This window comes from Urocitellus parryii, chromosome 1 (assembly GCF_045843805.1).
Source record: "Urocitellus parryii isolate mUroPar1 chromosome 1, mUroPar1.hap1, whole genome shotgun sequence".
In the NCBI taxonomy this organism is placed as follows: Eukaryota; Metazoa; Chordata; class Mammalia; order Rodentia; family Sciuridae; genus Urocitellus; species Urocitellus parryii.
Window position 1 is genome coordinate 16,658,217 of NC_135531.1, and position 25,560 is coordinate 16,683,776.

The window sequence follows — 25,560 nt, forward strand, 5'->3', positions numbered from 1 at the left end:
ATTGAAATAAGCATTTTGGAGTCAAATTAGATATAAAGTTTTTATATTTTGTCCTACTTCAGGACCCTGGAAACTATATCCAAATCTGAGAAGAGGAAACTATAAGCATATAAATAAACAAGAAATATGTCAAGTGGTAGACAGTTTTGTATGGATAATTAATAGTGATGTAATACAGAAGTAACGGATGGATACTCTAACAAAGTGGTAAGGGAAATATAAATGACAATAAATGTGAGTTTGAAATGTGCTCTCTGAATATGAATGACAAGGAAGTCAATCATGTTAAGATGGGAATGGGGAAGCATTTATTTTTTTTTAAGAGAGAGCGAGAGAGATATTAAAAAATATTTTTAATATTTATTTTTTTTTTAGTTTTCAGCAGACACAACATCTTTATTTGTATGTGGTGCTGAGGATCGAACCCAGGCCACACGCATGCCAGGTGAGCGCACTACCGCTTGAGCCACATCCCCAGCCCTGGGGAAGCATTTTAGATGGAAGCATATTTTAGGAAAAGGGTAACAGCTACATGGCTGGTTTTATGGGCAGGGAACAAATATCCTGAGGTGTGGTTGAATATACAAACAGTCCAGGTCATGTAGTATTTATAAGTAAAATTGAAGAATTTGGATTTTATTCTAAGTACCATGAGTTGCCATTGAATAATTTTTACAAGGAAATTTATATGATTTAGTTTTTAGTAATCAGTCTGACTTCTAAAAAGTGAAGATGCTAATACATTGTAATGTGACTTAAACTTCCTGATGATATTCAACAGAAAGAACTTAGTATCACCTATGAAATATTTCATTTTGTTTCAATTTCATTGGTTTCCCCTCTAAATTTAATTATTTCCTGTCTTCTACTGTTTTTGGTGTTGATTTGTTCTTCTTTTTCTAGGACTTTTTGTTTTTTATTTTATCCCTGATTTCTTCTGCTATCCATTATTCAATAGCATACTATTTAATTTCATTCAATTGTGATCTGATGGAATGCAGGGTATTTTTTTGTATTTGCTAAGAGTTGTTTTATGGCATAAGATATGATCTATTTTAGAGAAGGATCTGTGTGCTTCTGAGAAGAAAATATATTCACTCATTAATGGATGAAATATTCTATGTATGTCTGTTAAGTCTAAATTATTGATTGCATAATTTATTCTATAGTTTCTTTGTTTAGTTTTTGTTTAGAGGATCTATTCTGTAGTGAGAGAGGTATTTTAAAGTCACCCAGTATTAGAGTGTTGTGGTCTATTTGATTCTTGAAATTGAGAAGAGTTTGTTTGATGTATATATGTTCCATTGTTGGCATATAAATATTTAGGATTGTTATGTCTTGTTAATGTATAATTCCCCTAAGCAGTATGAAATGTCCTTCTTTGTCCCTCTTGATTAACTTTGGCTTGAAATCCACTTTATCTGATATGAGGATATTCTCAGCAGTTGTAGGTGGGGTCTTCTGGAGTGTGATGCTCCACCCTCTGGATTGCTGGAATGAGAAAAGTAATCCCATAGGTGAAATTCCTAGGATTTTGGCTTAGGCGGGCTCTAGGCTCTTTGCTGAATACCAATTGGTCTGGAGATTTTAAATTAGCACACCTTCAGTGCCCAGTACTTGCTGATTCATGCTGGCAGACTGTGTCCCAGTGGATTTCCCCTGGGTTTCACTCACTTGATGAAGGAGCCAATTCGTAGTCCCCTACCTCACCTGCAGACCTCACATTTTGTGGTTTTAGGTTCAGTTCTCCAATCTCTCCCACCCACACCCTTCAGAGTTCCCAGCCAGATGCATCTCTCCCAGCTGGTCCTGCGAGCAGTCATATTGGAGGGGGAGAGGAAAAGCCAGATGATGGGTTTCTGCCACCAGTTGTTCCCTGTATATGTAATGCCAGATTCAGGGGACCCCAATAGACCTCCAGGAGCCGAATCTGATGCAATCACACAAGGGTCTTTATGGCAAGCTCAAGCCTGGATTCACAACCGTTTCCAATGCAGTGGTCCCAGGGAGTGAGTCCCGATCCTTTGTCCAGTGAGATTTTATAGGTTTGGGGGAGATACTCTATGCATCACAACACAGCAAATCATTCCATACTGCGGGAAAGTCAAACAACAACTCTTAACATTGATGAACACATTCATTGTTGATGTGTAACAAGTTGGGTAGGGGTGATTGGTTAGTACAAGAGGGGGAACTGATTCCTTTGAACTGATTGGTTTAGGCCACCAGGGGTCGTGCTAAACTACATGGTTTCCCAGAATGTTATCAACCACCATAAACTACTGGGGGGTCATCTGGCATCCCAGGTATTTTCCCTGACTCATGCTGATTGGTGGTTGCTAGGGGATTACTATGGGTCCTCACCTAGCCTGACTGAGTCAGGGACACCTGGGGCAGCAGATCTCTACTGTTATTTGTAGACAAACAACTCATCAGGGTGGGTATGTGCCTAGGAGTGCTCTGTGGGTTTTTCCAAGGACAAGGGTCACACCCACTTCCTTGGACAGGCTTTGCTCTGAGGTAGAGGCTGGTTTCTCAGAAATGAAGTCACATTAGTTTCTCATACAAACCTCTCTCCATGGTTGATTTTCTCTGGGTCACTTAAGCACACTCTATGTCATGCAGTGGGTGTTTCCTGGGCCTGTATTTTGGGCCAAACTCAAGTTTGTCAGCAATTGATCCCCTCACCTGCTGGCCCTGACACAGTGGCTGCAAAAAAAAATTTTTTTTCTGTGCCCTCCACACACCACCTAGAGAGATGATGGCTTCTTTCTCTGAACATGGATGTCATGCAGCGTGTCTTTCAGGTTTGTTTGGCAAAGTTCTTGGTTTCTAAATACTCTGTACCCAGACATGCCTCCAGCCTCCCCAGAATGCAATTTCCTTTAATTCCCTTATCCCACTACTATTATCACAAAGGGACTGCTCTGGCTGATGCTTCAGGCCCAGCCGCGGCCACAGATGTACCACTGGGGATTTTTTTCTTATTTTATTATATTCAACTTCCTGTGTCCCCTGTCTGCTTTGAATGCCTGGTTTTAAATTCCAGTAAAGTCCCCTTCAGCTTTTTTTTTTTTTTAAGGACACTTACAGAGTCCACACAAAGTCCAAAGAGCATGCCACACACCAGAATCTCATGCAAGAGATTTATTGTCAGTAGCACAAGGCAAACCAACAAGGCTGTCCCCTCTGAGGAGAACAGCAACATGTTGGCACTCACAGAGCAGCTTCATAGCCCTCAAGAGGAATTCCTAAGCTGCTTAGGAGTTGCATCATAAACCCGGGTGGGGCTGATCCGTGAGCAGGCACAGGTCTAGGGGAAGTTAAGCAGCACTGCCTCAGAATCCAAACTTTGAAGCCTCTAGATAAAATGGCTCCTGACCTACAATGGCGAATGTGATACTAATGTTGATCTGATGCTAATAGTTTTGTTCACCCACCTTTCAGAGAAGCTTTCTGGTTGCTTTCTTGGTTTCACACCACAGAGCAGCCAGTAACATGACCTCCTCTATTCTGCCATCTTCCTATCCATCTCTTATTTCTTACTTTTTATCCCTTCCTTTCAGTCAATCCAGTTGTGAGAGGCAGAAAGATATCAAAGGCAGGCAGTAGTTAAACCTACACTGTGGTTTTATTCCTTACCCTGGTTCCCAAGTGTGGGGTGGGACTTTGTCAAGAATAGGTGACAGGGAGCTGTGGTCCTCGTGGAGGACACACACATCTCGGCATCTTCACTTATTCTTCACTATCTCTGCCTCTGTCATTCTAGAGAAACTTATCTAGTCTGTGAAGCCTGGGGGCCTGGCAATGTCAAATCAGGGTCCAAGCCAGAAATTACACTGCACTAATCCCTAACAAAGCAATTCTCTGAACAGTGAAAGAAAGATAGTATATACACCAATGACACTGGGCAAGAGGACATTAAAAAATCAAGTCTTGGCCACGGAGCAAAGAGAAAAAAGCACATTCTGAAAAATGTAAGAAGATATTTCAAATTTCATCAGGTACAAAACTTGCAGACAAAATGGGAAGTGCTAGATATTGAAACCTATAGGTAGAAAAGCCCAAATCTTAAATGGATAATAGTTTTTTTTTTTTAAATCTAATTATCATCTCCTTATAATAGCTTTTTAGTGCCCAGTATTCTAGGAAGAGATGATTAACTAGTTCAATGAGAAAGATGAAAATCAACTATTTCAGACTGGATTCCTAGTCCACACGAAAACATCTGCTGTTTCTAAGCACCAGAAATCAGGTTTACAGTCCAGACTATACCTGGATTTTTTTGGTGTGGCCCAAGATTTACCTCAGTAGAAATTCCTGTTGAGCAGCAGGTTGATTAGACCTACTGAATCAGAATCTCTGGGATGAAAACCAAATACATGGAATTTTAATAACATCCTCAGGGGATTTTCATAGACCCTCTAATTTTAAAATCACTGCTTTAGAATTTAAGGAAACTTAGTGTGTGAGAATATCAACACTGGGATTATAGAAGGCAGTCTAGTTTATAGACTAATATAAATTATCATCTTTACATGTGCTTTATGTGTACTTTAGGGTTGATTACAAGCAGATGATACCCAAACCATAATTTCAACTTTATTATTCAAGAGTACTATTTTAGTCAGTTTTTTCACTACTGTGACTAAAGGACCCAACCAGAATAATTGTAAAGGGGAAAAAGTTTATTTGAGGGTTCATGGTTTCAGAGGTCATAGTCCATAGAAGGCCAGCTCCATTCCTCTGGGCTCAAGGTGAGGCAGAACATCACCAAAGAAGAGAGTGTGAAAGAGAAGCAGCTTACACCAAGATCAGGAAGCAAAGAAGAGAGTTTCTACTTGCCAGATACAAATATATACCACAAAGCTATGCCCCTAATTCCCACCTTTTCCAAGCACACCCTACCACTTCAGTTACCACTCAGTTAATCCCTATCAGGGGATTAATTCACTGGTTGGGGTAAGACTCTTACAACCCAATCATTTCTCCTCTGAATCTTCTTGCATTGTCTCATATGTGAGCTTTTGAGGGACATCTCACATCCAAACCGCAACAAGTACATAATCTAATATTCCCTCTTCATTGCAACATCAAACAGTGCTCTTCAATTCAGTCAATTACTACCACTCCCCATCCTTGAAATAATTTATATCCTATAGTAAGTAACAAATTATGACCAAAGTGGTAGAAATGAACATTTGATGCTTGTCTGGAGTTTCTATCTGGTGAATTTATCTTCCTCTTTTGGCCTCTGATATTCCTGCTATTCTATGATACTGTGACAGAATGCTGTTCTCCTTTTTTTCCTCAATTCATGGTCACCTAGGCAGTGACTACATCTCCCAACCTCCCTTGCAGCAACATATATGGCCACATGACCAATTTTGAGCCAATTGGATGTGATTGGAAAGATGTATAATTTCCAAGCCATCTCTAATTTTAATTTGGGCTGGTTACTGCAGCCTTTGGCTTTTCTCATCTCTCTGTAAACTGAATCAAGGAAACAAGAAAGACCAGCTTCAAATAATGCAGAAAAGGACAATACCCAAGGAAATGGAAGAACAAGATAGAAGGACCTTAGCTCTCAATTAATCCTATTAAAAAGAGCAACTCCAACAGCCTAGACAGACTGAATTGTTACATGAGAAATAGTATCCATAGTACTTAAGCCATTATATTTTTGCCTTCTCTTTTATAGCGTCTTAGCCTTTACCCTAACAAATACCAGTGACCACCGTTAGCCAATTAATGCACAAAACCACCCTTTAAATTAGATTGAAGTATTGAAATGTCATGTTTATCTTCCCCAACAAATACTTTATTTATATAGGCCCATTAGGCAAATATTGGACAGGTAATTATACCTTAATCACAAAAGGAGACTGTAAAAATAATTAAAACATAAGAAAATGCAGAAGGTCACAATACATGCAGATAAAATCCTATATTTTTGAAACCAGTTTGATTCATCCAATTCATAACTTTGTCTCAGTGGTCAGTCTTTTTATCACATTGGCATACACTCCTTTCAAGCATCTCAATAAATTATATAATTTTTAATGTTAAAAAGAATATTTGGGCAGGGGATGTGGCTCAAGCGGTAGCGTGCTCGCCTGGCATGCGTGCGGCCCAGGTTCGATCCTCAGCACCACATACAAACAAAGATGTTGTGTCCACCGATAGCTAAAAAATAAATATTGAAAAGAATTCTCTCTCTCTCACACTCTCTCTAAAAAAAAAAAAAAAAATTTACTTTCTTGTACAAAATATAAATGGATTTAAGGTGTTTAAGATAGAATTTTCAGTCACTGAAAGTGATAACTCATTGGGTAGACTTTTGTATCTGCTAATAAAACCAAAAGTACTAACACAAATGTTCGAAATATATTAATAACATACATATGCATATACATATACACACACAGAAATGATTCTCCGTTTTTGCATTTTTTAATTATAACAATTCGACTTGTGTATTATACAATGAGACCCTTAAACTCATTTCATGTTCTGAATTGAAACTTTCCTACGATATCTGGAAAACCAGTACTTCATTCTGTCTGTACTGGCAGCTCCTAACACTTGTTGGACTTTGCCCCATCCACCCTAATATAACTCAAAAATGCAATTGGTGTTGCCTGTAAATGTATATCAATAGAAAAAATACAAAAAAAATTTTATTAGTGAGTAGTGTTATCAGCAACTACATTATTAGTTATGTACTTATGAGATTATAGATTATTTTTATGTTCTTTTATTCTTTGTCTATTTCTGGATATTTGAAATTATCTACAATGAGATTGTAGTTTTATAATAAGGAGAAAATTCAAAACTTTGCAACATCAAACAGTGCTCTTCAATTCAGTCAACTACTGAATTGAAATAAAGATTTTTCATTCTGTGTCCACATCTTTTTCAGTTCCTAGTCTAATGTGTTCCACGTAGTAGATGCCCAAGAAATACATGTGAGAGAAGGAAGAAAGAAAAGAAGAATGTGGTGAAAGGGAAGAATCTACTGGCTATCTTCAGATTGCTCCTTCAGATCTACTGTCTATCCTACTTGAGCTTCAAAAGACTACTGCTGCCTGGGTACGTTCTCTTGTCCTTGGCTTCTGGTTGGGTTTGGCCAAGGAGATGCACTAGCAGAAAATCAGCGGTGATTACTCCTGGTACACCCACTGTGCTGTGGGTCACTGCCGCCTGCTACATACCTCAATCCACCAAAACCAGGACTTTTCCAAACAGGTCTTCTGAATGGAAAAAGCACTACCTCCTCCCTGCTTTGAGACTTTGGGAAGGCAAAGGTGCCTCTCCTTTGTGCACTTGCTTTCTCTCTTTTTAACATTTTATTCAGTTCTTTGTAGTTCATTTATTAAGTCATTTCAAATTGTCCAATTTGAATATACCACATATGTATTGCTAAAATAGGCTGGTACCAAATGTATTTCTTATAAGAGCCCAGCAGGTTCTAATCTTGAAGAAGGATTCAGAAAAAGGGTTTTAAAAATCACAACTATTGCTGGTTTCAAAAGTCTAAACAAAAAAAATTACTTTAAGTGGAGGAACTTCACATTTATTTAGAAGATTTTGTAATTATATACCAGAACTAGTTATCATGCTTTTTTTTGCCTTCCAAAAGACAAAAATAAAAATTCAAAATTCAAAATAAAATTCAAATGAATTGTCTTCTCTTTCTTCATCCTAAAATAACCATCAGACAGACTAAACACCCTATAGATACTTAATATTGATTCTTCAATACATATGAAAACAAAGGATACCTATTATGAGAATATTCTTGTGGATTTTTCCTTTTCAAAGATTAGTTCTCGTCCATTTGTCAATATGACTTTTTTTTTTTTGGTGTCCTTGAAGGTAATATCCTTCAACCTAAAAAGACTACTTGGAGTTATTTTAGTATTTAAAATTAATATTAATTTTATTAAAGTTATAATTTAAAAACTGAAGCTTTTAAATTCAATGTAGAAATCTTACTATTATATTTCTAAATCTGGATGAATTTTAATATTTACTTTTAAAGTGGTCTTTTATTAATATTTGGTGTCTTTTAAAACTTATTTAAGATTCACATAAATATTTTAAATTTAATCTTTTTTCTTTCTTTCTTTCTTTCTTTTGGTACTGGCGATTGAACCTAGGCTCGATTTACCACTGAGCCACATCCCTAGCCCTTTTTATCTTTTATTTTGACACAGAGTCTTACTAAATTGCTGAGGCTATCCTTGAACTTGTGATCCTCCTGCCTTAGCCTCTTGAGTCACTGGGGTTACAGGCATGGCCACCACACCTGGAAATTTTCATATATTCTTTTATTTAATACTGAAGTGTTCAGAATAATATGAATCTAACAAAAAATAAAAATTATATGAATCTTAAGTTCTCTTAAGCATTTCAATACTTTTTATAATTTTTAAGCTTATCTTAATTTTTGCAATTTAACTTTAACTCTAAAATTAAAAACTCAAAGGCACATTTTTAATTGGAGACTAGTAATATGTCAGATTCTCCAATAAGCCAAATATTCTTAACTGTTACAAATATTTAAAATATGAAATATTCATAACTCACTCATACAGTTAATAAGATAATCAATTTTATTGGTTGTTAGTTCATTATTTCTATCTATAAATGTCAAATAAAAAGTTTTATCAACCAAGCAAATTGAGGCCATTATCAGCAAGATGATTTAACTATCCAATTAAGAAGGATTATCACCTCAGTGGCTGATACTGCATCAGAAACTTCTGACCAAGGCACTTCTGGAGCAGTTAACATCTAGGGCAATTTTTCTTGCCACATTGAGGCAACTGAACCCTACTTTGTGATCATAGCACAATTAGTCTCTAATCCCATTCTCCTTCTAGTGAGTCTGTCTCACAGACCCCATTGGATTCAAGTTATACATTACTTAATGCTCAAGATTGTATTCTACTTATTTACTGTTTGATACTATGTTAGACCAGGACGAAAGAAAAGACCACTGACTCCAATTAAAATCAAATTAAAGCAAGCTTATTATTTCGACCAGCCGGGCTGCCTTTCCCTCCCAAAACGGCGGGAACAAGACAGCCCCGAGGCTTCTTTGTGGCCCAGTTTTATAGCCCAAAAAGTTACACAAAGGGGGGGTTACAGATAACAACACTCTGAGGAGCATAACACAAGTTTACATTTTTGCTGGCCCCGGCATCAGAATTTATGGAGATCTTAGAGACTCAGAGAGGGTCATTGTCCGGCCAGGGAAGGCCAGAATTTATGAGGCGTCACTAAGGTTTAGGAAAGGGTTGTTATATGGTCAGGGAAAACCGGACCTGGGTGAGTTCAGGGCATGGGCAGGCATTCCAATCAGCTTTACAACATCAACTAATGGCCAGGCCATACAGACATCCTGATATTTTTACAGAAAACAGAAATGAATCCTTCATAACTTGTGACAAGCTGGCTTCTAATCTAATAAGATAACTAGGCTAGGTATATCAACTATTCTTAACTATTTTCATATTTTTCCTCTTGCTTAGGGACACCACTCTTACAGATATTAATGACAACCAATTAGACTTTGCCTATCTTGATTATATCACACTAATGACAATAGTCTTAAACTTTGACTGAATTTCTTCTTCTGGTTACTATATGATAGGAATGACCTAGATAAAGAACACATCCTGTAGGTCTCTGGAGTACACTATCTAACGTTTCCCTACCCGTTTGGGCCCTGCTCTTGGTTGATATGCTCTGGTCTGTGAAGCATGGGTCTGGGATGATTTAGGTTGAATGGGTCTAGGCTGAGAAGGCTTAGCTTGGGAGGGCTGGGGCTGAGGGGCTTTTGTCTGAGAAGATTTTGCTTGAGAAGACCCAGGTTGAGAGGATTTGGGCTGGAAATGCTTCACCTGGAATGGCTTAGGATGATGGGATATGAACTGAGAGCTGGGTAAAAATTTGCTCTTCGATGTGGAATGAGATCCTTTTTGGAAAACTGAATCTGAAGGCCTTCCCTGTGCCATCAGCTTGTTTCCTTGCTGAGAAGCAGGTCTTACTAGTTTTTGTGTGTTTCCTGTTGGCTGAAAGCACTGAGGGTGAAGATCTTTACTATGGGATGCTGTTCTAATAAACTTTCCAGTTACTTGAGTAATTTTTGTTTCTGGGGCCAGGGCTCGCTTGGGCTGTGGTTTCCCTGCTGGTCCTGCTACCTGTGAACCTATAGAACGTAGGTGACCTACCAGGGAGACCACTGCCCCAAACTTTGCAAGAACTCCCATTCTTTGTGATCTCTCAGGACAGGCCCACACATGCTTAGAACTGGGTCTTGGGGGTCTTCCAAATGTTTGATTCAAGTGATAGTCCCAAGAGGTGCTTGAAAATTTTGTGAATTTTTCACCTGAATAATATCTCTGGGTTTGGGAATATTGGATACCAAAATCTTTACCTTTTTTATGGGACCTTGAATTCCAAAAGGGCGAAGCACAGAACCATTTAGATCTCTGTTCTGACCCCAAGTGGGAGCCCATAACCCAGGGAGACTCCAAGGAAACCTGGTCAAAGTTACCTCCAATTCTGTTTGGTGAAGGCCAGGCATTTTCTAGATGAGACTTGGATACTGGAGAGTGGTGAAAATTCTGAAAATTTTGGCTGACTTCACCAGCAATCCCAGGATCTCTCGTAGGTCTCAAAGCTTGGCCTTCAGATGAATTTGTTAGTTGACTATATCTTTGTTGTCCCTCACCTTCAGCTGTTCCAGCCCTGTTTACATTAGGGAAATTCTGAATCCCTTGAGCATTCTCAAAATCTTGGTCTACCTGAATCCCCAACTCCCTGGCCAGGGAGGCCATATCCTTCACAGACACACATCTGAGTGAAGAGGACATCACTTCCTGGAGGGCAGTGGAAAGGCCTTCCATGTTCTTCCCTCTGTCCCCAGCTTCTTCCTCTTCCCAAAACAGTAGCTGTGATGGTTTCAGTTTCAAGGTCCTCTGGAAAATCTGAGCCTCTTCACTCACCCTGGCTTGGGGACTAAGTACAAAGTAGCATCTTTGAATGGTACCTTGTCCTAAAAACAACAGCAAGTCCCATTCCTTCTCACCTAAGCAGTCAGCGAAAAAAAAAATAGCTGAGGAAACTTCCACCAAGAGCCCAAACTGTGTCCAAAAGCTTTCTAGGTCTCCACGAAGGTTGGCCACAGCAACAGGCTTTTGGAAAATACCCGGGCTTTTATCACTGTCAGGAAAACACCATGTTATCTCAACTAGGCCATCAGATATTTGCCTAGGAAGCATCGGAACAGACAAATCGTGATGAAGAAAGATTTTGTGTGATTTCAGTCGGTCAGGGCTGAGCAGTGCATTGAGGATTCTGGACTTGGAAAAACTACAGTGCCCTAGACGTACGAAAGAGATCACAGGCATCTTCATGAGACTCACAAACTCTTCTGAATCCCCCATGGGCCCTCCTGAGGACTGTGTTGATGGCTTCTTCACAATGTCCTCCATGGCCCTCAGCATTAAGATGCTTTTGTTGTTTTCTGAGTCTGGCAGGAGCAGGGGAAGAGCAAACTGGCATCGGTACATGTTTGACATGACTTCTCGTTGCAAAGACCTGTCTGAACACAGCATGGAGGCACAAAGCACATCAAGGGGATGAATGGTTTGTATGTCTCGAATTTCCAACTTTTCCAGAGCAGTCATCAATTCCTCTTTGCTGTCTTCATCCAGAACCCTGCGCCTGAGGATTGAGTCTCTGGCTGTCACATCCAATGCTTGAACTTTCATCAGGAAATTCCAGGGTAAGTCTGCTGGAGTCTCAGGTGTCCATCTACATCCATGATCCAAAGAGAACTGTTTAACCAAATCTGGCAGAAGTTTTCTGCTTCTATCCATATTCAAAGAGGAAAGTACATCTTTAAACACTTTCTTTCTTTCTGTAAAGGAGAAGATACTTAGTGAATCTTATATTCAGAATCTATGTTTCCTTCACTGACTTTTTAAATTAAATAAGAAACTGACATTTTCATTACAAGAAGATGAAATGATACAAATGAAGGGAAAGTCCCATTTCACCACTCTGCCTATTCTATGTCTCTTCTAAGAGATATGTCAATATGCCCTGTATGCTTGTTTCCCATTCTTTCTCTATGCAAATACACAAGTATGCCTGCATATATAGAAATTATAGCTTTATTTAATGAATGCTACTTTATTTTTACATAAGCAATATCATATTAAACAAATGACTCTTCAACCTCTTTCCGCTTAACGATTTTCCTTGCAAATTCTTCCAAGTCAGCATGTGGAGAGATCTCCCTAATTCATTTTAGCCCTTCATGTACTCTGAGTTTAGATGAGCCATTACTTAATCAATCATTGCCTAAATGAAACAATGATCATTTAGTAATTCTTCCTTTTTAATTTTTTTTTTTGGCTAATGTTTGTATTCAACAAAAAAAAAAACCCTTGTTAATTCTTCATTAAACACATGTCTGAAGGATCTCTAGGTTAATACTGATTTCTTTCTTTCATTTATCGATTGCTGAATTTTAGAGAATCTGAAAATTTTTATTTCTATTAAAGTTTCCTTGGAATTGAGATGCTGTTCTTAATGTCTCCTGATCTCCCATTTCTAAATATATTTTCTATCTATTTCTTGATAACAGAGATAGTGCTTAGTAGAGAAAGAAGATTGGAGTGTACTTTACTCCTGACAGATGAGATGGTAAACTAGCATAAGTTTATTAAATGTCTTTGAAAAGGAACCTAGAAAAATAATAGAAGTGAGAGAAAAAAATGGATTTTATGAATGAACAAAAATAACTAAAAGATATCTTTGGTTAGTCTCAAGGTTGTTTAATTGGGGTAAGAAAGTTGAGAGGAATTGATGATAACATAAAGGGCAGGCAGTGAGAAGATAGTTTTCAGGAAAGTTCAGGTTCTGTTCTTGCCTATCCCATACTTTGCCTTAGGTCAACAACCCTCCACATTTTTAGCACAGAAATTGACATTCACATAATCCTGGCCTGATATCTAGAGTTGGCAAAGTTACAATTGTGCTAAATGGAGTAAATAGAAGGAAAAAAATATTTGTACACACAAAAAAAGAATACATCTAATTAAGCACATAAATGGATAAAAAGAAGTAAGCGACAATAATTTTAAAAGTAAGCAATAATATCAAGAACCCAGTATCATTTTCATAACTTAAAAATTCATAAAAATAGCCCAACTAAGGCAAAGAGAAATGAACAGATTTTTGTTGCTTCTCATTAGATATTGAATTTTTAATTTGAGTTCAGTCAGGTTAATGGGGAACTGAGACCAAAAAATGAAAATAAAAATCCAGACTCCTAGGATTTTAACTACCCAAAGTCTCTACATCATATTATACACAATGAACAGGTCACCATCCAAAGTTAATAGACATAGGAAGAAATAGGAAAGGTGGCCCATGCTTAATCAATGGAGATTGACCCCAAGAAGACCCAGATATTGGATTCAGCATATAAGAATTTTAAGACAGGGGCTAGAGTTGTGGCTCAATGGTAGAGTGCTTGCCTGGCATGCATGAGGCCCTGTGTTCGATCCTCATGCCACATATAAATAAATAAATTAAATAAATAATCCATTGACAACTAAAAAATATTTTTGAAAAAAAAATGAAGTCTCAAAAATATTGTGCTAAGGGGCTGGGAATGTGGCTCAGGTGGTAGCGCGCTCACCTGGCATGCGTGCGGCCCGGGTTTGATCCTCAGCACCACATACCAACAAAGATGTTGTGTCCCCCGAGAACTAAGAAATAAATATTTTTTTAAAAATTTTCTCTCTCTCTCTCTCTCTCCTCTCTCACTCTCTCTAAAAAAAAAAAAAAAAAAAAAAAAAAGTTTAAAAAAAAATATTGTGCTAAAAATAAAATTATTTTTTTAAAAAAGAATTTAGCTGGGATTGTGGCGCAGCAGTAGAATGCTCACTTAGCACAGATGGGACCCGGGTTCGATCCTCAGCACCACATAAAAATAAAGGCATTGTGTAAAAAAAAATAATAATAATAATTTGGGGGGCTGGGATTGTGGCTCATATAAAAGTAAATACATGGAATAAAGATATTGTGTCCAACTACAACTAAAAAAATAAAAATTAAAAAAATAAAGAATTTTGAGCTGGGATTGTGGCTTAGTAGCAGAGCACTTGCCTCACACGTATGAGGCACTGGGTTTGATTCCCAGCACCATATAAAAATAAATAAATATAATAAAGGTATTGTATTCAACTACAACTAAAGGAAATTTTTTTAAAAAATAATTTTAAGGCAGCTATCTTAACTATTCTCAATCATATAAAATATAATAAGCCCATAAATGAATGATTAAACAGAAAAATCACAGAAAAAAAAGTAGAATGTATTAGAAGAAGGAAACTAGAATTAAAAATCACACTATCTGGGTTTTTAAAAAATCACAACAGGGGCTGGAGTTGTGGCTCAGTGGTAGAGTGCTTGCCTAGCACATGTGAGGTAGTAGATTCGATCCCTGGACCCACATAAAAAAAAAAAAAAACTAAATAAACAAAATAAAGTATTGTGTCCATCTACAACTAAAACTATTTTTTTTAAATCACTACAAGGATTAACAACCAATTAGAAATGATGGAAGAAAGTCAGTAACTAATCTGAAGAATAAAAAGAAAAAAATTTGAAGAAAATAACAGAGTCTTAGGAATTTGCAAAACAATACTAACAACTTTAATATACGTGTACTTGAAATCTCAGAAAGAAGAAAGCGGAAGTAAACAGAAAAAAATTTTGAATCAATAATGGCTCAAAAATTTCCAAATTGGTTTAAAAGGGTTTTGTTTGTTTGTTTGTTTGTTCACAGATTCAGGAAAATCTATAAATAATGAGGAGATAAAAGCATATATTACGGGGCTGAGGCTGGGATTCAGCAGTAGCATGCTTGCCTGGCATGTGTGAGGTACTGGGTTCAGTTCTCAGCACCGCATATTTATAAATAAATTTAAAAAGATCTATCAACAACTAAAAAAAAAAAATTACACCAAGAACCATCAGAATAAACTGCCAAAAAAAAAAAAAAGAAGGAAAAAACTCTTGAAAACAACTAGAAATAAAAAGGATACTGCACTTTCAGGAGATTGATAAAATGACTACAGTATCAGAAATAACAGAAGCTAAAAGACAGAGAAATGACACCCATAAAGTGCTGATGGCAAAAAATTGCCAATCTGAAAAGTATAATCAACAAAAGTACCCTTGTGAATAGCAAATAAAGACATTTTTTTCAAAAACAAAAACCAAAAGACTTGCTGAGCACAGTGGTGCAAGCCTGTAATCCTGGCTACTCAGGAGGCTGAGACAGGAGGATCACAAGTGTGAGACCAGTCTCAGCAACTTAGCAAGACCCTAAGCAACTTAGCAAGACACTATCTTAAAATAAAAAATAAAAAGGGCTAGGAATATAGTTCAGTGGTAGAGCCTCTCTGGATTCAATCCCCAGTACAAAGAGACTTTACCACCAGCATAACTATATTAAAAACAATAATAATAAACAAAAATTTCAGGCTAAAGGAAAGTAACATAAATTTGATTCTTTCATTAATTGACCCAAACTACAAGCTGAAGTAGAAGAAAATTGATACTGCCTATAAACTTGACCTTCCACAGAACACACAAAGCAATGTTTTCAGCTTTCCTGGGACTTGGATTTGACACTGTGATTTTTTTTTTTTCCATGAAATGTAACATGATAAAAATGACCCTTCAGCTGGGCTTGATGGGCACATGCCTATAATCCCAGCAGTTTAGGAGGCTGAAGCAGGAGAATCTTGAGTTCACAGCCAGCCTCAGCAGCTTAGCAAGGCACTAAGCAACTCAGTGAGACTCTGTCACTAAACAAAATACAATAGAGCTGGGGATGTGGCTCAGTGGTTAAGTGTCCCTGAGTTCAATCCCCGGTACCAAAAAATAATAATAATAATAATGACCCTTCATGAAGTTGGAGATGCTTGAATTTTTTTTCCAGTTCTGAGCTGCATACACAAATCTTACTTAAGTAAGATAAAGGGTAACTACATATCTCCAGTCAAATAGAGTAGATGGGCAACCACTAGAATTACACTGCAGTCATGCTCGTATTATCATTAGGATAATGAAATGGTAGATTGATTGCAATAGTAGCCATAATTAATGGCTTTCTGATATCCATAATCTTTGTAATATTACTTTGCAAGAGTTTGCAAGAGGTGGAATCTGTTTTTTCAACACATCTGTGTTATGTATGTGACATGTTTAGCCAACAAAATAAGGGTATTTGGGTTGAATTGCATACCAAAAAAAAAAAAAAAGTGAAAGATACAACAAAGGCAGAACAGCCAAGAAAGACTAAAGATTTCTAGGAAAACACTCAAAGGTAGGAACAGATTCATCTTCCTAACCTCCTCCTCCAGAAGGAACCAAGCCTGCCAGCACCTTGATTGTCTAACAAAATATATTTTGTTATTTGTTTCTTAAGCCACTCATTCTGTGATTCTTTGTAGAATCCCCAGCAAACTACTATAAGCCATGATGAGGAAGAAATTATTCTTTTTCTACCCAAAAGTAAATTATGAGTCCCCAAGACTTGAGTTGATTGTGAGATGGTAGATACCTTTCCATTCTTTACTCAGAATTTGGTAGCCTTTAATTTTGCAGCCAATATCTTTCCAGATGAAACATTTTTCATATTTTCAATGTTCATTAAGAAACACTTGGAAAAGTCAGGCACAGTGGTGCACACCTATAAGTCCAGAGGACTGCAAGTTCAAAGCCAGTCTCAGCAAATTAGTGAGACCCTAAGCAACTTAGTGAGACCCTGTCTAAAATTAAAAAAATAATAATAATAATTTTAAAAATGTGAAAAGGACTGGGGAAGTAGCGCAGTGGTAATGTGCCCCTGGGTTAAATCTCTAGTAGCAAAATAAATAATTAAAAGGAATATTTGGATTCAAGACACTGTACTGATGTAATTCTCCTCACCAAGATAGCATTATATGATTTAGATGAAGACAAGTAACAATATCTTGACCTTAAATCTTCACCATAATCTCCTCTACTGACTATTTCCACTTTGGTGATTTAAACTATAATCCTAATATCTTCCTGGTCATAAAGACACTAAAATAACTAAAGTGGTTTGATCTGAGGAATAGAGGGTTACACCTAAAAGCCATGATTAGCAACTCCTTATATGTATGATAGAAGGTGACTGTGGACATTTTATAAGCTGCCAATCAATATTTACTTTTGCTTATTAGCCCTCTGCATCCAGGGATTCTGCATGTGCAGATTCAACTGACTGTGGATGGAAAATATTTAGAAAAAAGTTATATATGTACTAAACTTGCATGCACTTTTTTCTTATCATTGTTCCCTAAACGATTCAGTATTACAACTATTTATGTGAAATTTACAGTATATTCATATTACAAATAATCTAGAGATGATTTAAAGCAAATTGGAGCTTGGGGGAGGAAAGGAGAGAGAGAGAAAGGATGGTTAATGGAGTGCAGCTGAATAAGAAAAATAGTTTCTAATGTTCTACAGCACAGTAGGGTAATTATGGTTGATAATTTATTTATCAATAAATTGAATATTTCAAAATAGCTAGTAGAGAGGATTTTGATGTTTCCAACATAAAGAAATGCTATATGTGTGAGGCAATAGATATGCAATTACCTCAATTAAATCATTATACACCATTTACATGTATTGAAATCTCATGTTGTACCCTATAGATATGTACACTTACTGTGCGCCAATTAAAAATAAAAGTATATTTTTAAAAGTATATATAATAAAAAGAATATTTTTAAAAAGTATATATATATATATATATATATATATATATATATATATAATAAAAGTGAAGTATACCATAGGATGTATAGGTTGTATGCAATTACTATCACTACCATATTACATAAGGGGTTTGAGCATTCACAGATTTTGTATCCATGAATGGTTCTGCAACTTATCGGCTTGGATACTGAAGGACAGCTATACTGTCCACCATTTCCCAGGTCCTTGATGATCCATTATGTCAACACTCAGCTTTGAAGACATGCCAGAATTAAAAGGTACAAGGAATTTCTAGTTAGTTGACTTCCTATTGACATCTGTGCCATGTTATCTCCTTTCCCCATTAGGTCCTAGCTACCTTATTAATTATTGACAGGTTGTTGCCTGATTAACTATACACATATAGTCTCCATACCTTCCAGATTTTTATCCCCCTCCTCCAATGAAATGCTGGTTTCTGACTCCTCAGGAATGCGTTCATCAGAGAATCCGATGGATTCTGAACACTTGGAGTCTTCTTTACCATGATGCACAATGTGCTCTAGAACATCATAACCTCCCTCTTTGATAGTAGTTTCTGCATCTTCAGTGTACCCAGCAGAACCTGGATATTCCTCTTTTCCTAAGTACAAAGAATCATCTGGCTCCTCATATCTCTGTCCATCCTGTAAATATGTAATGGTTGCTGGAACTTCATATTCAACTCTTTTGACTGAATATGGCGATGTGATTTTTGAAGTGTCATAGTCCTTCTCTTCCTCCCTGAAGGACAAAGCAATTTCCTGGTCACTAGTTTTATTGTCCCTAAAGAACGCAGAGGTTTTCAGATCCAAATGTTCTTTCTCTTTGGAAAACACTCTGGTCTCAGGATTCTTGTTTTGTTCTTCTCTAGGGGAAAAAGTATTTTCTGAATTCTTACTTCTGGATTGAGGAGATGTGATATCCTTGTGTTTTAAAAGTTCTGAAAAAAAAAGAGATTTGATTATTTATTTTGTTTTTTCAATTTAATAAAAAGAAATTGTAAAATAACTTGAGTTAAAAACAAAAAAGCTTGATAAATTAAATGAACCAGACTCAGAGATCTAAGGTCAAAGGTTTTCTCTGATAGTAAGGCTCAAAGATACTCACCTATAATCCCGGTGGCTTGGGAGGTTGAGGCAGGAGGATCGTGAGTTCAATGTCAGCCTCAGCAACTTATTGAGGCTCTAAGTAACCTAGTGAGATCCTCAGCAACTTAGTGAGATTCTGTCCCAAAATTTAAAATTTTTTAAAGGGCTGGGGCCAGGCATTGTGCACACGCCTGTAATTCCAGCAGCTTGGGAGGCTGAGTCAGGAGGATCACAAGTTCAAAGCCAGCCTCAGCAATTCAGCAAGGTAATAAGCAATTCACTGAGACCCTGTCTCTAAATAAAATACAAAAAGGGGCTGGCAATGTGGTTCAGTAGTTAAGGATCCCTGGGTTCAATCTCTGGTACAAAAAAAAAAAATGTTTTCTCTAATATGAGGAGAGATAGTACAAAATAAGGGGGGAAAAGACAAAGAAAAAAGGCGGTGAGATTCATGGAAGTAGAAGAGATCAGTGGAGTAGAGGAAAAGGATTGAGGGAGAGGGCAAAGGAATGGAAAAAGGGAAGAAGGGTGGAATGAATCTGACCTAACTTTCCTATGTACATACTTGAATATATCACAGTGAATCTCACTTTTATTTATATCCACTTGGCACTAATATATTTGTAAAAACCTAGACCTATATAGAAAAAAATATAAGTTGGTAAAACAAAGGGAAGAAGGGGAGGGAGGAAGGAAGAGAAAGGGGAAGTACTTAAGAGTGAATTAGAGCTAATTGTATTCCATGCTTGTGTAATTATTTCAAAATGAACCCTAATATTATATATAACTAAAACAAACTAATAAAAAATAAAATAAATAGATAAACTTCAGGAAAAATAGACTGAGTTCTCAAAGCATAATCTCTCTCTCTCTCTCTCTCTCTCTCTCTCTCTCTCAATTTCTTTCTTGATTTTCTTTTTCTTTCTTTCTTTCTTTCTTTTTCTTTTTTTGAAATAAGGGTGAGTCTCATTATGTTGCCCAGGCCTTGAACTCCTGAGCTCAAGTGATCCTCCAGGCTCACCTTCCCCAGTTTCTGGAGCTACAGACATGCAATTACTCTTGGGAAGGACCTAATGCCTCCTACCTAATTTGTATGGCAACAAGTCAACCATCAGAACTTCTTTTTCCCATGGGAAAAAAAAAAGTATCACATTACTTCCTTGCTCAAAAGTTTGAATCTTTCATAGCAACATCACAGGGTAAATGTGTAAAACAGAAAATTTAAATCATCTTCAAAAAACTAAGAATGAAACCACCATTTGACCCAACTATCCCACTCCTTGATATTTATCCAAAAGATTAGAAAAAATCAGTATACTAAAGAAACAAAGCCACTTCAATCTTTATACCAACACAATTCACAATAGCCAAATTATGGAATTAACCCAGATGTTTCTCAATAGAAAATTAAGAAAATGTGTTATATTGCACAATGGAATTTTAGTCATAAATAAGAATGAAAAATGGCATTTTCCAGTAAATAGATAGAAATGGAGAAAATCATACCAAGTGAAATAAGCAGGACTCAGAAAGTCAAGGGTTGAATATTTTCTCTCATATGTGGAAGTAGAGCAAAATAAGGGAAAGAAGGCAGTTGGGAGGGGATCTGAAGTCATAAAGATACAGGGAAGAGCAGTGGAGTAGTAGAAGGACAGAAAATGGGAAAAAAATTAATTTTTAAAAAATCATGCTATATTCATATATAAAGGCACCAAAGGGAATTTCACCTTATGTTTATGGACAGTATCAATTGAAAAAAAGTAAATAGCTGGATTTGGTGGCGCACAACTGTAATCCCAGTGGCTTGAGAGGCTGAGACAGGAGGATCATGAGTTCAAAGCCAGCCTCAGCAACTTAGCAAGACACTTAGAAACTCAGTGAGACCCTGTCTCTAAATAAAATACAGAAAAGAGCTGGGGATCTGTCTCAGTGGTTGAGTGCCCCTGAGTTCAATCCTCGGTACCAAAATAAATAAATGAATAAATAAATAACTGAAAAGAAGATCAGTGAAGTATAAGAGGAAGAACAGGGGAGAGAAGAGGGTAAGAAAATTAGGGAAAGGGTTGAAATCAAATTGCTTGCATGTATGATTTTGCCAAAATAAACCCCAATGCTATGTATAATTATATTTTTCTAATGAAAAAGAAAAGAAAAATTGAATCATGAGCAATATTCACTTGTGGAACTAATGTGACTCACAACTCATATTTCCTCAAGTTATTACAAAATAAATCTAATCTCTATAATTCTTAATCTGTAAGCAAATAGATGTAATTCCAAATAGTGTGTCCTAGAAACAATAAGATTTATCTTTCTAAACATATGCGTCTTGTCTTACCTGAGGGTTATTAATATTCACTTTTTTTTTTAGTCCCTACCTCTCTATATCCTTCATTTTTGTTTGTCTTTCTCCCAGAGGTAATCTTCTCTGAAATATGAGATAGGGGAAAAAGTGTGCAGAATTTAAAAAGCAGAGAACAATGTATCTGATTGATTTAGAGGTTGGATATTTTGTTTTCTTTGAATTTTGTTCAAATTCAAACTTTGCTGTTCAAAAATTCCAGTTGTTTTATAAAGTGCTCATTGTTAATAGTAATAATCCTGAATATTTTTGATTCCTTAAAAAAGGATCTACACCTGCCTCTACTGGTAATTTCCAGAATCGCTAAATAATACCTTCTAGAGTAAATGTTCCCTCATCTGAGACTAGTTATTTTTGAACCACTTAAGACTTAGCATTTGAGTTTATTTCAAAATAGCTAGGAGAGAAGATTTTGAAACCATATGTATTTGCAGTAATTAATTCTCCAATAATCCTGACTTGATCATTATACATTGAATATATAAATTAAAATATCACATTGAATCATATAAATACATACAGCTAGTATATGTCAGTTAAAATGGTATGTTTATTAGATAAATAATTATTTTTAAAAGAACTAGCATTCATTTAAGTTGCTCCAGAAAACTAGGGTTCTGCTTCATTCTTATCACAGAGTAAATTAATTATGGATCTGCCATCTAGGTATGCTAAAAATTATTCTTCCTATATTTTCAGAATGGCTATCCTAAGTGAAAGATGTTGTTTGAGGTCTTAGAACTGTTAACATCTATGAATTCATTTATTTGAGAAAGAAACCCCAGATTGTGCTATGATTAACAGTATTCTCTTTCCAACCGAGGAACTTCAGGATGTAATGCCAGAACAATGAGCACTTTATAAAACAACTGAAATTTTTGAACAACAAAGTTTGAACTTGAACAAAATTCAAATAACAACAAATTACCCATCCTCTAAATCAATCAGATACATTGTTCTCTGCTTTTTAAATTCTGCACACTTTTTCCCTATCTCATAATTCAGAGAAGATTACCTCTGGGAAAAAGACAAACAAAAATAAAGGGTGCTAGTTTTTTTTTTTTTTTTTTTTTTCAGAAAATCTGCCCCATTACATTTACCCTTTCTCCCAACCCCCATCAAAGTATAAAAATTCAACTCACCAAGCTGTAAGTCCCAAGTAGTAGCTGACTCTGGAAAAGTACTAAGTAAACACTTGAGAAAATACTGACAGCTCACCTCTCCCTTTTTCTGTACCAAAATTAACAGCTTTCGACTTTTCTTCAAGGGATCTGTAACTTTATCTAAAGTATCATACTCTTCTTCAGAAATCAACTGTCGAGAGGTTAACGTATCCAGGATAGAATCTGGATCTTGTTGGAGGATATTAAGCAATTTTTTTCGCTGTCTTTCTATGATCTCTGAGGGAACGCTCTCAGCAGCCATAGTTTCTGGTTCCTAGAGCAGGAAATGGACAATGATGTCATTTTGAAGGATAAACAGATAAGAGGAAAAGACAGAGCAATTCTATTTAGCAAGATAAAATATGCAAAGGACACCTAGTGTTGCAGGGAGCATATATAAACAAGCACTAAGGAGGAGTACAACCCTGAGAATTCTCTGAACTTGGCTCCCTGTGGATTATTTGTTCCCTTCCCCCTCCCCATTTTATGGTACTAGGAATAGAAACTAGGGACTCCTAAACTGGGCTTGGTGGCCCATATCTGTTATCCCAACTACTATGGAGGCTGAGACAGGAGGATCTAAAAGTTTGAGGCCAGTCTAGGCAATATAGTGAGACCCTGTTTCAAAATTAAAACTTTAGGAAAAATTAAGAACGACTGTGATATAATGCAGTGGTACAGCGTACTGGATTCAATTCCCAGTACTGTAAAGCAAACAAACCAGAAACTTCTAGTGCTCTCCCACTGAGCCGCATTCCCAGCCCTATCTGTTATTTTAGTGGCTTGAAAGTCTCATGAAGACTCAGTCTGGAGTTTAGCTATTCCAAGAAACCTCTCCTGAACTTCAGGATGAACTAGGTATTCCCTACTCTAAACCCTATACTGTGATGATAAGAATGCCAATTAATTAATTGGTTTTTGGAGCGCAATCTGGCAATATATGCAGCACTAGGTAAATGATGAAAATAAAAATGTATATCCTTTAGTCTAGCAATTCCACTTTAGGAATTCTCTTAAGAAAATTATCAGACCAATGCTTAAGGATGTATGTACAAGAATTTGCATTACAACATTGTTTATCGTAACACAAAATTGAAAATAACCTAAATTTCCTATTGGAGATGTGGGGGATGAATGTCTTTTTTTTTTTTTTTTTTTGATATGTCAGAAGTAAAACATCCTAGAAACTATTTAAAAGGATGAAGATTTATATATATTGAAAGTAATGATATCCATAATATATTTGTTGTGAGCTAGCTATGTCATTAACATGGATCACACATTTATGTCTTTTCACTTGCCAGAATTTATTGAATAACACAAATTGACAAACAATATCACTTTCATTGGATGCAATTCACTGAGTACTTGTGTGTCACCTAGTAGTCATAAGCTGGGCAATAACAGCTTTATTCTTTTATTCCAATCTGAATTACTACTATCTGTAATACTCAAGTCACATGTCACATTTTACATCATGATATGTAAAGATTACAGAAAGATCAAGAAAGGGTAAAGGTGGGTAGAGGAGGATATGACATATAAACATTTTGACATATCAACATTCATTCCCCATATCTCCAAAAAGAAATTTAGGTTATTTTCAATTTTGTGTTATGATAAACAATATTGTAATGCAGATTCTTGTACATACATCCTTAAGAATAAGGGTCACTGCAGGCGGTTGGAGAAGATTACAAACCAGTCAAAGAACTTGTTCAGGGCATTCAAGGCACAGAGCTGTCAGAGCAAGGAACTTATTCTAGGCTAGGGTCTAGAGGGAAAGCACTTTTGAAGTTAACCACATCAAGCAGGGAGATCAAGCTAAACCCAGGGACAGAGAGTTGGAAATTTGTCTCCTGTCCACCTCATGATGCTTTTACCACATGGTCTGTTGATGGGTTGGTGCTCCTCCTTTTGTGGGTCCCAAGTGAAGGGGTTTCTCCATTAGGTGGTCTGATGTGTTTGATAAACTCACGTGCCTGGTTTTTCTGATGTGGGCTCAATATATCTATGAATCAGTATGCTAACGATTTAATTCAACAAGTTCTCAGGTGTTCATTATTTATTAGGAAGATTATTTATTTATCAGGTTGTGCTAGGAAGCTGGTGATTATTTACTTACACAAACAAAATGTAGAATCATTCTATCTCAGCACTTATACTTAAAATGAAATTACACATAGCAAACTCCAGCTTTATAAAAGTGGAGTTAACTCGGCCTGGGGTTGTGGCTTAGAGGTAGAGTGCTGGCCTAGCATGTGTGAGGCACTGGGTTCCATCTTCAGCACCACATAAAAATAAAATAAAGACACTGTGTCCACCTATAACTAAAAATATTTTATTTTTAAATGGAGTTAACTCAGAGTAAGACACAACCTGAAAACTATTGATCTATTCATCATAGAGTAACTCAGAGCAGGACTCAAGTCTACTCTCCACAGTATTGTTATGGAAAACAGCACATTGTAGATCCCATTTTGGGGTTTTGTTATAATTGTTGTTTTCTTTGCAGTGGTGGGGATTGAACCCAGAGACTTAATGCATACTAGGCAAGTATTCTACCACTAAGCTGTATACCCAGCCCCCTTTTTTGTTTTAAAAATACCCAGGGCTGGGGATGTGGCTCAGTGGTAGCGCGCTCACCTGGCATGCGTGCGGCCCGGGTTCGATCCTCAGCACCATATACAAACAAAGATGTTGTGTCCGCCAATAACTAAAAAATAAAATATTAAAAAAAAATACCCATGCATATAGGTCATATTGATAAGTGTCTATGAAAAGTGACAAGAAACTACTCTCAAGCAACTGGAGACAATGAAGCTCAAATAACCCTATGAAAAGAGTATACCCTAAGGGACATCAATTACCCCAAAACTAATCAAGGCTACCACCTCAAGTGGAAGCAGACATCTCATTATGGAAACCAAATCACAGATCACCCCCTCAAGTGATGACCTCTTTCCCAGAACTTCAAAGAACAGTCCTGAGACAATGATCAGCCAAACCATGGCCTGACCACAGGCATGCAAGCCCCCAATCCTTGCTGTTGAACAATATCTTCCCATTCCTT

General features: G+C 36.7%; 1 protein-coding gene across 1 annotated transcript; it reads right to left on the bottom strand.

Moving 5' to 3' along the window:
* Positions 1–9,707: 9,707 nt before the first annotated feature.
* On the bottom strand, positions 9,708–22,749 carry Card6 (caspase recruitment domain family member 6). The gene is made up of 3 exons (XM_026410233.2): positions 22,467–22,749; positions 18,269–18,814; positions 9,708–11,935 (listed from the first exon to the last, which is right to left on the bottom strand). The coding sequence occupies exons 1-3, from the start codon at positions 22,747–22,749 to the stop codon at positions 9,711–9,713; spliced, it is 3,054 nt and encodes a 1,017-aa protein (XP_026266018.2). The 3' UTR covers positions 9,708–9,710.
* Between the last annotated feature and the right edge of the window lie 2,811 nt (positions 22,750–25,560).